This window comes from Mercenaria mercenaria, chromosome 17 (genome assembly GCF_021730395.1).
Source record: "Mercenaria mercenaria strain notata chromosome 17, MADL_Memer_1, whole genome shotgun sequence".
In the NCBI taxonomy this organism is placed as follows: domain Eukaryota; kingdom Metazoa; phylum Mollusca; class Bivalvia; order Venerida; family Veneridae; genus Mercenaria; species Mercenaria mercenaria.
This window is the reverse complement of record NC_069377.1, coordinates 52,035,124-52,050,304: the sequence shown is the minus strand read 5'-3', so window position 1 is coordinate 52,050,304 and position 15,181 is coordinate 52,035,124. Positions and strand designations below refer to the sequence as shown.

General features: G+C 34.0%; 1 protein-coding gene across 1 annotated transcript in view; it reads left to right on the top strand.

Annotated features, from left to right (window-relative positions):
• LOC123536832 (uncharacterized) overlaps positions 1–12,726 on the top strand; it is a 40,027-nt gene extending 27,301 nt beyond the window's left edge. The window contains exons 2-3 of the mRNA XM_045320302.2: positions 5,866–7,026; positions 11,593–12,726. Coding sequence (XP_045176237.2) covers positions 5,886–7,026; positions 11,593–11,696 — 1,245 coding nt within the window. The 5' untranslated portion in view covers positions 5,866–5,885 and the 3' untranslated portion in view covers positions 11,697–12,726. The remainder of the gene's footprint in view (positions 1–5,865; positions 7,027–11,592) is intronic.
• Positions 12,727–15,181: the final 2,455 nt, after the last annotated feature.

Sequence of the window (15,181 nt, the reverse complement as noted above, 5' to 3'; positions counted from 1 at the left end):
GATTTTCGTTGACTTAGAATTTTAAAATTTTAGTCTGCTATAAAGATATGCGTAGGAGCAGGGAGCAGGGAAATGGCGGAGGGTGTGTGTGTCGGGGGGGGGGGGGCGTTGGAGGGGGCTACGTCTTCCAATGTTTTAGAAATAACTACTGTATATAGAGGAAAAAGATCCAATTCAAGAAAGCATTTAGGTGTACTGATATGTGATGTAATGTCTATGTCAATAAGGGCAAAAAGCCTTAATTTGGTTGTCAAAAAAAGTCAGGTAAAATATGGGTACGTTAGGCTGGACGCAATCCCATGACCCCACTCCCCAACCTCAACCCCAAACCCCACACACGCATACACACACACTTTAAAATCGCCCCTACGCCAATGGTATAGATCTACATTTTAAAGATTAGCATTTGCAATTGAATATTATGAAATCAATATTTCAAATGAATAAATAACGTATATGAATTCGACGACATGATTCATTCATAACAAAGACAACATAAATTGTAAAACAAGCTTTTCACAAAGGTTGGCAGATTTCAGTAAAACTTTAGACGACGGATACATGCTTTATCTTACTGTCCCATACTGTTCCTTGCTACTGGATACTTAAGATGCTCTTAAAATCTCGTCCCTCCTTTGAAAAAAATAATGCGATTTAAAAAAAAAAAAAAAAAAAAAAAAAAGATATTTTCAGAATTGTTGAAATCAATGTTAAACATAGTAAATTGAATTTTCATTATTGATCAAAACAGAGATATGTAAAAATGGCAAGTTTTTAAGGCGTTGAATGTTCCGGACATGTAGCCACTTTATGCAGTATTTTACAGGAATGCAAGGCATGTATCAAATAAATTCGTCAAACTACTGTCTAACCAACCTACCTGACACAGTTCCATTGCTTAATTTAGGTATTATATAAACATAAATAGACATAAAATGTATACAGACACTACCAGCTGTGAGAACTATTATTCCTTAATAACACTGTGAAAATCCTATGGCAGTTTTTTGCTTTACACATGAAAGCAGTGTCATCACAAAATAATTGCGCATTAGAATCTATTAAGGAAAAGCTGATCGTGCAACACAAATACAATGTTCTGTAATATTATGGCTGATTTCACAGGTTGTTTGAATGTTTTTTCTAACATTATATTAATGACCTACCAGATTCTATTAGAAGTAAGGCAAGACTGTTTGCAGATGCTACCATAGTATACCTTACAGTCAAGTCCTCATCTGATGCCCAAACACTACAAAAAGATTTGTACGCCCTTGAAAAGTGGGAACGGGACTGGTCAATGGAATTTAATCCAGACAAGTGTGAGGTGCTGAGAATTACTCGCAAACGAAACCCTGTCATGTTTCCTTACACCCTGCATGACAAGGAACTGAAATCTACCGATACCGCTAAATACTTAGGTGTTACACTAACTAACGACTTAAACTGGTCTGAACATATTAATACTATTTCTTCTAAAGCAAACAACTCTCTTAAATTCATCAAAAGAAATGTTCAGACAACAAACAAAAAGGTCAAAGAGAAACCTATAACACCTATGTCCGTCCACAACTCGAGTATTGCTCATCCATCTGGCACCCCTGGCAAAAGTCCCTCTCATACAAAGTCGAAAAGGTGCAAAGATCAGCTGCACGGTTTATCTTTAACGACTATAATTATACAAGCAGTGTAACCCAGATGATTAACACCCTAAACTGGCAAACTTTAGAACAACGGCGCATACAATCTTCTCTCATGTATTTTTACAAAATCCGAACGAATCATGTATGCGTCGACCATAACCATCTAACTCCGACCAGAAACCTGAACTACCTAATTCCACAGTCCCGTACTCAATACCACATGAACTCCTTCTTCCCCCGTACAATCGGACTATGGAATGGCCTTCCTCAATATGTACAGTCCAGCCTCAATTTTCTACAAAGACGATTATTTTGCTGAACAATACTGGTTATATACTGCAGCTGTTATGCTTGAAATTTGTCCAGATGATGATGTAAACAGGTTCTTTTTGCCACAATTTGTTTGAAATTGAAAATTCGTTGCAGTTGGGGTGAAAATGGATAAACAACAAAATTTATCGTATTTTCACTCCTTCGGTATATTTTGCATTTAAGTCTATATAACGTTAAGATGCAAATAGGTATATTTACTAAAAGAAGTGTTTTGTCTAAATGATGTTCCCACATCAAACATGGCTCCCACTTTTGTTCGAATTTCGTTGTTTGGAAGAAATATAATTGCTATGAATCATTTTAATGAATATCAAACAAGATTTTCTTCAGTTGTATGCATTCAATTAAATACATACAATAGATTTATAGATTTATTCACAGGTATTTATTTTCAAAATTATATTCCTTTATTATATACCTCGTCTTTCATATTAATACTGTAATTATTTCGAAAATTGTTTCGAGAACCACACAAATACGTTTGGATTAGATGTAATAAGAGTTCACATCGCAAAACTAAACACACAATATCTCTGTATCAGTGGTAAACCAACAAAACTTAAAGTACCACTGGAGATCAAATTTATAATTGTTTAGTTTATCCACAGACGCAGTTATAACTAACGAGGTATAAAAGCCATAATACGGAAATGTTATTTAATATCTAAGAGAGTTGTTTAAATACGTAAACATAGGGCCACAAAAAGATCCAAAATTCGTCGCACCAAAATAAATAATAAGCGTTCAATTGTATTTTGGGACACTAGGCCTTTAAGTCAATGAATTGCACATGTCTGGGTAAATATTATTATTAGTATATATATATATATATATATATATATATATATATATATATATATATATATATATATATATATATATATATATATGATAGGTTTTGATAAAAATGCCTTACAGTTTAATTGAATCTCACTAGTTGCTAATTAGCACAAATGGTATAATTCTTATCGTTTCACTTTATGACTTTTTCATTGCTTTCGAAGTTGATACTCTTCCAAATTAGTTCATAGTCGCAGATCTTTCATTCATGGCTACGTGAAACAGAAGAATGATAAACGTGCAGCTGACTAGACTTTACAGAATTAGATATATTCATGTTTTGAGCCGCACCATGAGAAAACCAACATAGTGCATTTGCGACCAGCATGGATCCAGATCAGCCTACGCATCCGCGCAGTCTGGTCAGGGTCCATGCTGTTCACTTTCAAGGCCTATTGTAATTAGAGAAACCGTTAGCGAACAGCATGGATTGCACGGGCTGGTCTGGATCCATGCTGGTCGTAAAATGCACTATGTTGGTTTTCTCATGGTGCGGCTCTTTTATTGTAATTCTATCATTACAATGAACTACACTGTTTGACCACGTTCGGTAATATTAAAATGTGGGTAACACTTGTGTGTTAGGTGATAATTTTGGGTAGTCAGTTTGTCAAGTTTATTGAATTTTTCCGGGCGTCGGGTATATGTCCTGTTTCATTTTGAACATTGTGTGGCTGCGATTTCCTTAGTATAATAGCAAGTATAATACCATTTCATTTTTGCATATTTAGGTGTTAAATAGGAAGTTTGCTTCTGTGTACATGTGATCATTACGTGTTTCAACACATTTCAATTACTGCGTAGGAAATGAACACATGCCATTGACGTTTTTACGTAGAATATCATTAGATATCGTGAATTCTCACTGTTTTGATACCTCATTAAATTAAAGAAAAACAAACACTCAGGCAATGACGCATATCTATGTGTGTCTAATTTCTGACTATTCTTTCGAGCTATTATCCATAATACCTGTTCAGAATACTGTGCTCATAACTTTGTTGGCTTTATCTTTAAAGGATCATTCTTTCATCTAATATGGATATTGTTACTCCTTTTTGAAAATATCAAGCAGTGATGATAATGAAGACAAACTTTAGACGTTTTTGAATACCTTGATTTACTTTGGAAAGTTATTTAAGTTATTAACTGAAAACACTATGCAACAGTAACTAATATACAGATGTCTTTCGTATGACAGTCTATATCAAAGGACATTTTTCAGTCAAAAATTTAATGTTAATTGTTTCCTCTCATGAACAGACTCATTCAAACTGTGGCTGCTATTATTTTGCTTGGTAGCATTCTATGCTTCTAAAGGATCTTATAAAACAAGGACAAGTATTCAGTTCAAAACAGGACAGGAATATAGCCATTAAAACTATAATAAGGAAACCGCTATAACTGTTTTGCAATTGCTATTGAATAGAAACTTTCTACGAGGTGATAACTGTGTTTTGTATTAGTAGTGCAAATAAATGTAGATAACATCATATCAGAGCTATTTCAAGGTTTTATTTGTAGTAAGAGCTATCAATGTTACACAACGCAAAGATATTTTTGTCATTTTTTTTATTGTTTATACCAAACGCCCATGTGATTTGCGAAAGTGCTTTGTTAATTACAGAGTAAAGCCATCTTTTGAAACGTTACTTTGCTGCAATTTATCCTTAATGTGATAAGTCAGTACTACCCCATTTGGGTAACATAGATTCAAATCATTTTTATAACTGAGCTTTTTGAACAAAACATGTGATGATTTTTGTGGGGGTGATTAAACACTCTATCTGTTTTAGCATTAATTGCTTTAAATAGTTAATTGTTAGTTTTCTTTCGTTTATGTTAGCATAAGTATTCTCATACAACTGTTAGCATAAGTATTCGCATACAACTGCATTAGACGGTCCAGTTTTGTTTTCTATGTTTCTACATTGCTTTGACAATACGAAAACCGTCTGCTCATGCTACTTTCCATTTTGACTGAAACCGCTTTCGAACTGTACGTAATTGTGCGTAAGCTTTGGAAGTCATTACGAGTTAACTACATTAAATGTAAGAGAAAATGAATCGTTGTTAAAGACCACTTTTCAGAGTATTCAGTTTTTTGTGCATTTTATAAAAGTTCCTAAAGAGATAACTTTTGAGATCTAATTCATGTTGTTTTTTTTTCTGTTCATTTCTGCAAACGGCTTTTCAATTTCACTTTTGTACATGCCAAAGTATATTGGTACTAGATTAGAATTTGCCTCATGTGGTTCTGGGACGATCTGTGAATGAAAAGAATTGGAACCACTGCCTTTCCCTTGCATGATCGTAAGAGGCGACTAATAGGGTCTTAACACTTGGTTTTGCTGTAACTCTGTGATTCCAGCAGGTATACAAATTTTTATTCCATACCTCATGTTTTTATTTCGATGTAAATGAGATATGAAACCAAAATTTGTAGTCCTGTTTGGCGCCATTTAACCTATACTGTGTTGGTGCGCCGTAAAACCCAGATAAACAAATAAATAAATAAATAAGATTCGAATTTATATCATATTGTAGAAAAAGTAAACAGCTCGATGTATGATTAAATATTTTTTTAAAGTTCTGAACATGATACCTGTCTAATCTGTACTTTAGAAATTCAAAAACTGTCTGAAAATAAGGAGAAAGAGGTTTTCACTTCTGCAATAGCATCAAATTGATGGCAATTGTATATTGTAATATATAAGTAAAATTAAATTTAAACTGAATTGAAACTTTCTACACTTTTTGGACGTATTTCTTTTGATTAAAGTTCATTGCGATGATGAAGTTCTTTACGTATCCCTCTAAATGAGCGTCATTCTTGACATCAGCAAATACTCTTAATCTTAGAAATATTCTTTCCTTAAAAACACTAAAACAATTGTTTCTTTCATGCAAAATCTTTACTCTGAATATATACTGTCGCATAATTATTGTGCGATTCGTATTGGCAATTCAGCAGTAAGCCGCATCTACTAACAATGATTGTATTGAACTGTATGGAAACGGTTGTAATGTTTTCTCTTGTCTTTTACAGAAACAAGTAACCGCCGGAAGATGCGATTCGACACAAAGTGCCTATGGACATTAACAGTAACATTAGTTTTTATATTAACGAACAGTTTGTGCCACAGCAAATCAACATACGACGTTCTTGGGGGCAATATTTATGACGACCTAAACGATCAGTCAAATTCGGATATAACAAATGAGAAATTGAACGATGATGTGAATGCAAAGATATCTGCTGGTGACAAGCGTGGATGGGACAGCAATTTTGCAGTATGGGGAAAAAGGGATTATGTTGACATTCCAACTAATGAACGTGAGGAAGATCTGTCAACTGCTCAACTAAACGCAGATAAAAGGAAATGGTCAAAATTTGTATCATGGGGGAAACGTGATCAACCGCTTGATTCTAATACAGGATGGATAAATGGTGACATTGATAACAAAAGGGACCTCGAGGTTTTGACAGAACCCTTAAGAATAGATGAGTCGGATCGGTCAAAACAAAGTACAGATAAGAGAAAATGGCAAGCCTTAAGTACATGGGGGAAAAGGAACGTTGACAATAATGTGGATGAGGATTCTAAAAGGGGTTGGTCTGGTTTTACCTCTTGGGGCAAGAGAGCCATTGAAACAGGTCTTGATGGCATAGATAAACGAAAGTGGCAAAAATTTTCATCTTGGGGCAAGAGAAATAATGAACCACAGATGGATGCAGCCAACAAAAGAAAATGGGCAAAATTCGTGTCATGGGGCAAGAGAAGTTATGAGCCGATATTAGATGAACTGGATAAACGGAAATGGGCAAAATTCTCATCATGGGGTAAAAGGTCCGAAATAAACAATGATTTAGAGGCTGCTAAAAGGAAATGGGCGAAATTTACATCTTGGGGAAAACGTGATGACGACTATAAAATCGATATGGCTGAAGATACACCAGATAAAAGAAAATGGAACCGACTTGCTGTTTGGGGTAAAAGAGATGTAGAGCCAGATAATGTAGATAAAAGAAACTGGGCAAAGTTTTCCTCTTGGGGGAAACGACCGAGAAACCCCAGAGCATGGCTTGCATTAAATACATGGGGTAAGCGACGATGGACAGGGTTAACAACGTGGGGTAAACGCTCAGGTGATGGTTTCAAGGCTGAATCTTTGGCAAGAAAACTGCTCCGCTTTTTCGACCATAATGGTATGTATTTGGTTTCACTCTCTAGCTTCATTTCCATGACTGAAAGTGTAGTGTATAGTCGGCTTGACTGTTTACGATACGTCATGAAGGCTTATCTGTGGACACCTTGAATACCCTATCCAAGTCAATATTCTACTCTTTGACTTTATTTAGCATAATATAATACCGTGATGACCACTCGATAAATATTCTTAAGCATGATTATCAGTAAAGAAATACTCTTAAAACTTATATATTAAACGCATTCTCCTCTGAATATAATTACCTTTCTTTTTTATGCGTAGCTGTCTTAGCCAACTGTTGACCTACTTAAAGAACAAATAACAGTAGTAAACTTACAATTCTTCAACCAATAAAAAACAGCGGAACTGAACAGAAATGAATTCGTCCATACTTTTAATTGGCTGAAATTCATATACTGTTTCACAAAAAGTTTTGATACATTTCAAAAGAGTATTACATAGATACAATAGATACTGCCTCTAATGACGTTTATCGGAGAAGCAAATAAGATTAATGTAGACAGGAGGTATTTAAACAGTTAAATGATGCACGAATCTTAGAACTCCAAATTTATGTAACCTTTTATGTTGACGGTCGTGATGAGCTCGGCTATCTCCGTAAACACTGTAATTTACTTTGATTGATTTCCATCGCTAGTAATGAATGCAAAGTCTATTGTATGACTTTGAATCAAAAAGTGATTTTATTGAAACTTCACATGGTTGAAGAGGATAGTGCGAGAAAGCATGCACAGTATGAAGGAATAACTTTATTATACTTTTTTTTATCTTTACTGCAATCTAACATTTTCAATACATTAAATCTCCACCAACGCCAAATATCTTTTTAAAGATATTATTTCTTGTTAGTTTTAATGATGTTTTTGGTATCGGCATAATCTTTGGAACTTCGAACGTTATTAGGTCTGTAAATGTAATTCACGAATGAAACAATAATTTCTTCAAACCTTCTGATATCAACTAAACGTTGTTATGAGGTCAAATATCTTCATGATTACTTAAGATGTTGAACTACAACTTACTATACTTGCTCATAGTGACAATATATCTTCATTACTTAAGATATTCAGTCGAAGCTTGCTATAGTTACTGATAGTGATAATGGACATTAGTGTGGCAAGATGCGTAACTATGTCTTCAAGTTTTGCACTTTTTAATTTCAATTTTGGTTAAAATTTTAATAAAATATATTAATACATATATACAGATTGCTCTCTGCAAAGACAAAGCAAATGATATATTGAATCATTATACAAAGTACTGAGGTGGATAAAACATCGCGGACAGTGTAGTGTTATAACTCTGAATTGTATTTTGGCAAAGTTATGCCCTTTTTGGACTTGGAAAACGCATACTGAAGTTTGGCATGGGCACTGCTCTCTCTACAACTAGTGCAGATACTTAGTTGAAACTTAATATAGATGTTGGGTTCAAGTGAACAAGATCACAGCATCAAGTCCCATAATTCTTACATGAATTTGAACAATATACCAAGCATTAGATATAAAATTTACTTTATTGACAGACTTTGAATAATCGAGCATGCTATCGTTCCAACTGTTGTTATAGAACATTTTTTACAGAAATAGACGCTCCAGACATATTAAGTGTTATAATGTAGGTAATGTAACTGAAAACCAATGTTATCAATTTGATATAGCAATAAATATAGTATAAAATCAGTCTAGACGTGCAAATTCTTAATCTTTAATAACTGAACAAGGAGGCGATACTCATTGTCAAATGATTACAGTCATTGGTACGTTTGCATGTGTCTATAAGTGCCCCTCTGTGAGCCGTGATTTGTCCTGAATATCAGCCTCTCTAACAGTGACAGTCCTAAAAGGCATCTTAAGGTCGATACTGGTTCTTAGGAAAGGACTTCACGTGTTTGGTTCTCCACATCGGGCTTGTTAAGGAAACAGTCTATTCGCAAAGAGCTTGGCTAAGTTATCCGGACATGCCTGTACGTAAAATGTCCTGCTTTGTCCCTCTCATTAGACCTGCTGTTATTACAATGGTAGTGATTGAAATTTGCGCCCGTGAGTGGCTGCGTTTGTCCATATATTTTGGAAATGGATCTCCTGATACCATGCTGAAAACTCTTTTTTTTAACGTGAAAATAAAATTGGTATTAAATCCTGAGTAATTATCGCTCATTCGGTATTAAATAGTAATGCGCCTCTTTCCGTAATTACACACGTAATTTACTTTGAGAAATATGACACAAAATGTTAATACTGACAAAGTTAGAATATTTAATTCATTTCGAAAATAATCTGTCAAAATCAATCTTACGAGTATTGAACTGGATACATAAATTTGTTTATCACATTTATGAAGTCGTCGGGGTGAAATAAAGCCATTACATAAATTTGCTACTACACTGGTGTAATCAATTCGTTTTAATATTGGTGGCGAATTTACTTGCCAACTTGGTCTATATAGGTAAAGAAATAGGAAAATGTTGATGGATCAACAACAAAACCTTACACGGCCCCGCATTTCGATATTTTATTGAACTCATTTAATAAATTTAATATGAAAAGACACTCATATAATATCCTCTAAGTAATAAGCTATTTCGTGACAAAGAAATAAAACTAAAGAGCTTAGTTACCAAGAGATATATATATATATATTTCTATCCTGTCTTACATTTATCAATTTTGGTCTATTCCTATACTAAAAATCTTTTCTTGTTAAAGTTAAAAGGTTAGGGAGTCAGATTTCTACAAGAGATAAATAAAATGTATAAAATAAGTAAATGATTAGTCTAAAGATTTTCGAGACTATCCGTAACTTGACGAAATCAGATTGACAACCTTTAAAACATTTCTTTATAAGATATTTTTTGTAACTTATTTTCTTAAACATATTAAGTTAATTGGAAGGTTTGCAACGAAAAATTCAGGGCATATGTACCCGTGTTGCAGTTTCCACTGACAATATTTTAGACGTTAGCGTTTCATTAAATAGCAAATTCGTCATTAAATATTAACTCGCCTGCAAGGGCATTGTTGTACGTTTTGAAGGTCAGAACAAAGTCAAAAACATGTAATATATTTGAAGATGGCAGAAACACAGCATTACTCCTTATGAATAAAAGATTAAAATATTCATTTATAGAAAATCGCCCACGTACGTATTTCTAAAGGGTTATCTGATAACAGATTAATCGTCGACGAATCATGAATAAATAGTTTACGACCTGATCATTGACGAAATTTGACAACATAATAATGCCTCAAAAATAAGCTTTATCTAGTAAAATCACAACTTATAACGGTTAGATGTACATGTAAAATGATTTCTAATTAGACAGAATTATGATAATTGACAATTCCTGGGCACTGTCAGTAATTATAAAACCTATAGGAATATTATTATCGTTCAAAATTAAGTAAGTTTTAACGTTTTGTATCTTTTTCAGCCAGTATTGCTACATCGGATATTTATCATGATTTATTAACGATCAAGCTTTATTTGTAATGATTAATCAACGTGAACATTTTGTTTGATTCATATCATAGGAAAGCACCTAATTAATGACTGTTTTAGTAATTAATTTTATGATAGTTATTTAAGAAATAATTTATAGCAAAAGAGTGTTTTAACACATTTATTTATGCACGATAGGCGGTTATACGTCGGGCGTAATAATTTCACGAGGGCGCAGCCCGAGTGAAATTACTTGTACGACGTATTACAACCCAAGTGCATAAATAGTGCTTAAATACTAATTTGGTATAAACTATTTCGATTCTAATATGCCCTTCATCTAAAACAGTAGATAAAATATAGAAGCGCTCTTTCTTGGTCGCAACAAAACATTGACGTCACCGCACGTTAACGTGACGTCATTCTAGCGTAAGAGTGTATAAACAGAGAAAAGCATATTAGAATAAAAAGTATTTGGCGCATTCCATTATTGAGATGTGACGAAATACAACAGTCAACAGGAAGTCAAGTCAATTTTAATAGTTTTGAGATTCCTGATTGTAATAATCTCTATGATAACGTTCAGAGAAAAATATTGATCCGACTAATCTTAATGGTAAACTTGTCTTGTGATGAAAAGTGTCGCTGTAAACCAAGCAAATGCAATACCCTGTTCAGTTTTACTGGGTAGGGCACCATCCGATTCAAACTGAATGCCCATATACTAAATCCGCCGGCCAGAAATTTCATTCTTATAAGCTTTTTGGAAGCAAATGTTTCGCCCGGTGTCAATATACAATGCCTGTAGCGCATAACGCATTCAGTATTTGTAATGAAATAATAGTAAGATTTTAAAGATGTTGATGAACACAAACAGAAGTAATGTTTTTATTTGAATGTATCCGGATATTGGTCGAGTTGGTCGAACTTTCGAGAAGTAGTAAAGTAGTATCGTTTTTGATCGAATTAAAGGAATCTGATATTGGTCCAGAAATTTCTGTGTTGGCCGAGACGGAGCAACTGTTTGTCCATTTTGTCTCCGTCCTTACGACGGATGTCATATAGTACATCAATTATGTTTCTACTATGTGTTCTTTTTCAGGTGACGGGGCCTTAGACATAGACGAGCTGAAGAATTATATCAGAACACTGATGTCACTTCCGTCCAAACAAATTACGGAAGAAACGTTGCCAGAAGTAGAGTAGATTAATCAAGAAATGTTATAACTTTGTTATTGCAAAGTTATGTAAAATAAAATCAATACCAAAAGACAGAGATTCGCTCTTTAATAACAATTTTGAAATCATTCTTTTATCAGATCTGATGCAAAGACCATGACCATTAGCAAAATACATGTGCGTTTTGATAATTATGTACATATTTACTTATTGCAAAAGTCGTTGCCATTATCCAACTTTTTTACACATTCTTATAACTGATGAAAATATGAAACTATATCTGAAGTAATTTGTTTCGTAAAGATTAAAGATACCATTCAGATACTAAATATACAGCCCTTATTAAACATGAAATATTTATGAAAATAAACAAAAGATAATCACGGTTTTGATTTCGGAAAAATCAGATTTTTCAAAAGATTTAGAAAATGCAATTAAAGAATACGTACAGTAACTACGTTCAATTCGTAAAAATAAACATAGAACTGTTATGCTATTTTAAAAGTTTACAGCTGAATTCTTCAAGAGGTTCATCGGAGTGTATAACAGTTAAAACAAATACAAAAATATATTTATGTATAAAATCAATATAAGTCAATAGTTTTATGAGCTTGACATGAAATAAAGTGCCATTTCTGCTGTTTGGCGTTGCATTTCTATTGCCTGACTAATGTTTTTTAATGATTCCGTGCATGTTTTACATGTTGCACGAGTGCTTTTGTAAATATATACTGCGCAGAATACACTACACTGAATTGTTTGACTTTTTATTTACAATCGGTTCGTTCTTGCTTTCTTCATCTGATATCTGCTAGAAGCGTGTCCCGTTCAAATGCACTGAAGGGTATCATGCTTTGTAAAAAAAGGTATATTTTCAGTATACATGTATCTACGAGTAAAGACGACTTCTGCATTAAGTTTCTACATACAAAACATTTAAAATGTACCTGTATTATCTTGCAATTAATGTAATAGTTTAACGTTTTGCATTCAAGATAAGAATAATATGTCTTGTTTAAGTTTACTGGTATCAATAAAGTAATACAGAATACTGAAATGTGTTTTCGTTTGAAATTTATGATTATATAATGACTCGTTTGATTATATCTAAACCCAAAGGTGAGCTGCAAGGAATGAGGTTGCTATGTTCCTCCGTGTAGAATCAATATTATCATTCTTATTTATAAATATTACATACGGGGTTTTCGTGGCCGAGTGGTAAAGGTTGCTGACTTTTGCCCCTCACCGATGCGGGTTCGAGCCTCATTTACGAGATCGATGGTTATACCAAGGTAACCATTGATTAAATAATGTCCGGAGGGGTACCTGCGGTCTCCGTCACCATCAAATGCTGGAGTCACATATGACCAATAATTTTGTTGGCGTGACGTTAAACCCAACATGTATACGAACAAATATTACATGCGGTTGACAAACAGACGATTTAATTTTTCTTGCTCACATTAAACAACCAAGTTACATTAAAACTATCTCTGTACGAAGATAACTTTCATGTTCCTGGAATGAATTTGGTCGTAATTGTTCATTTGCTAATAATGGACAACAGGTGCTTATACAACGACGCCAATTCCTCAGATGTAAACATATAACATCAATTATATATTTGATTTCTGCGACAGTGCAATACACAGTAAATTGTTCGACCTTTACTTTAGTACAAATAGAAATAAACATGGCAGAAATACTTAAGTACATACACTGATTAATCACAGACTTATGGAAATGTGCCCTGTTCTAGACAGATGTAAAATACAATACATTCTTTTATTTGAAGTTGTTGCATATATAAACAGAAAACATAGGCTATGTAGCTATTTACCGACATAAAAGACATGTACATGCAACGATTCAGTGTAGAGTTGTTACAATGTGCACATAACTAGACTAAATAACATTTAAAGGCACATATCTGTGTCAGAAAAAATTATATATTTGATAAATTGTTAGCGTATGGCATGTCAAACGTTGCTATATTATATATGTATGTTATTATTATTGTATGTTAGTTATTGTTATTCAATGTCTTGTCATTCATATTCTAAAAGTCATTATTGTTATTCTATATTTCGTTTATTATAAGTAAATTATATTGTCTGAAACACGATATTTAAACAGGCTAGGTACACCCAAGCCTTTGATATGTAAATTGTGATCGGTTTGTGATAAAAATATGACTAAACATTATTCCGTCTGTTCATTGCCAGTTTATACAAACTATGAATTAAGTGTAGACATATTCTAAAATAGAATTTTAAAGATTGAAACAACTTAGGGTGATATTTATAAAAGTAATTTACTGAGATTGAAATTAAAATGTCATTGCTAGGTTACAAAGTTGCATTTTAATAATGTAATGCATGCAAGATTATGCACTAAAATTTCACGAAAGCTCATAAATAGGGAAAACGGCTTTTTGTTAAATATTTAATTGTACATAAGTGTTATTGTCCATTCATATATGGACAACAACATATTTTGCCAAAATGAGCCGCACCATGAGAAAACCAACATAGTGCGTTTGCGACCAGCATGGATCCAGATCAGCCTGCGCATCCGCGCAATCTGGTCAGTATCCATGCTGTTCGCTAACGGTTTCTCTAATGGCAATAGGCTTTGAAAGCGAACAGCATGGATCCTGAACAGACTGCGCGGACGCGTAGGCTGGTCAGGATCCACGCTGGTCGCAAACGCACTATGTTGGTTTTCTCATGGTGCGGCTTGAATATGCACTGTCGTTTTTTTGACAAATCACTTTGATAAGCGTTCCTGAAAAATGCTATAATATAAAGCATAAAAGCACAACATTCAATTATTAAAACGGCAAGAAAAAGTGTAGATGACCGTATAGGTAAGAAAGCAGAGCATCGTAACAGTATTCAGAGGCTCCCGGTTTGAATCATTGTAGTTCTGCGCACCTTGAGAGATTTTGCACCAGACATAGGGCCGTGACAGCATTACACTGGTTAGTTTTCGACGCTGACATTACATTATTTATAAAGCACCCGCTGAATTAGAGGACGAATTTCAAACGGAGTGGAAAGTTAGTGTACATAATATGTCACGGCATAGAACTTGGTTATTAAAATAGGATGAACACGTGTAGGCAGACGGGTAGCTCAGTAGAGCATCGGAACGGTATTCTAAGGCCCAGTGTTTGACTCTCGGTCTAGCTGCACATTTTCCCTACCCTGTGACATTATTAAAAGAGTTTGCTTATAGTGTTGTGTAGCTTATACAGCCATGTCAACTGATCTATTTGCCACCAAATGTTACAGGGTGAGAAAAACTTTATAGTCAGTTAGAGCCCCTCTCTTTCAGGGCAAGTGCCTTAACGACTGATCTAACCACTTTGCATATATTCTGTTACGTGACAAAAATCCTACCTTGACATATACTCAAAAAAAACTTCAAATTTTCCCTCAAATTCCAGAAGTAAACATTATTGCAAGCGTGGTCAAAATGACTGAACAAGCATGCAATAATGAAGTAAA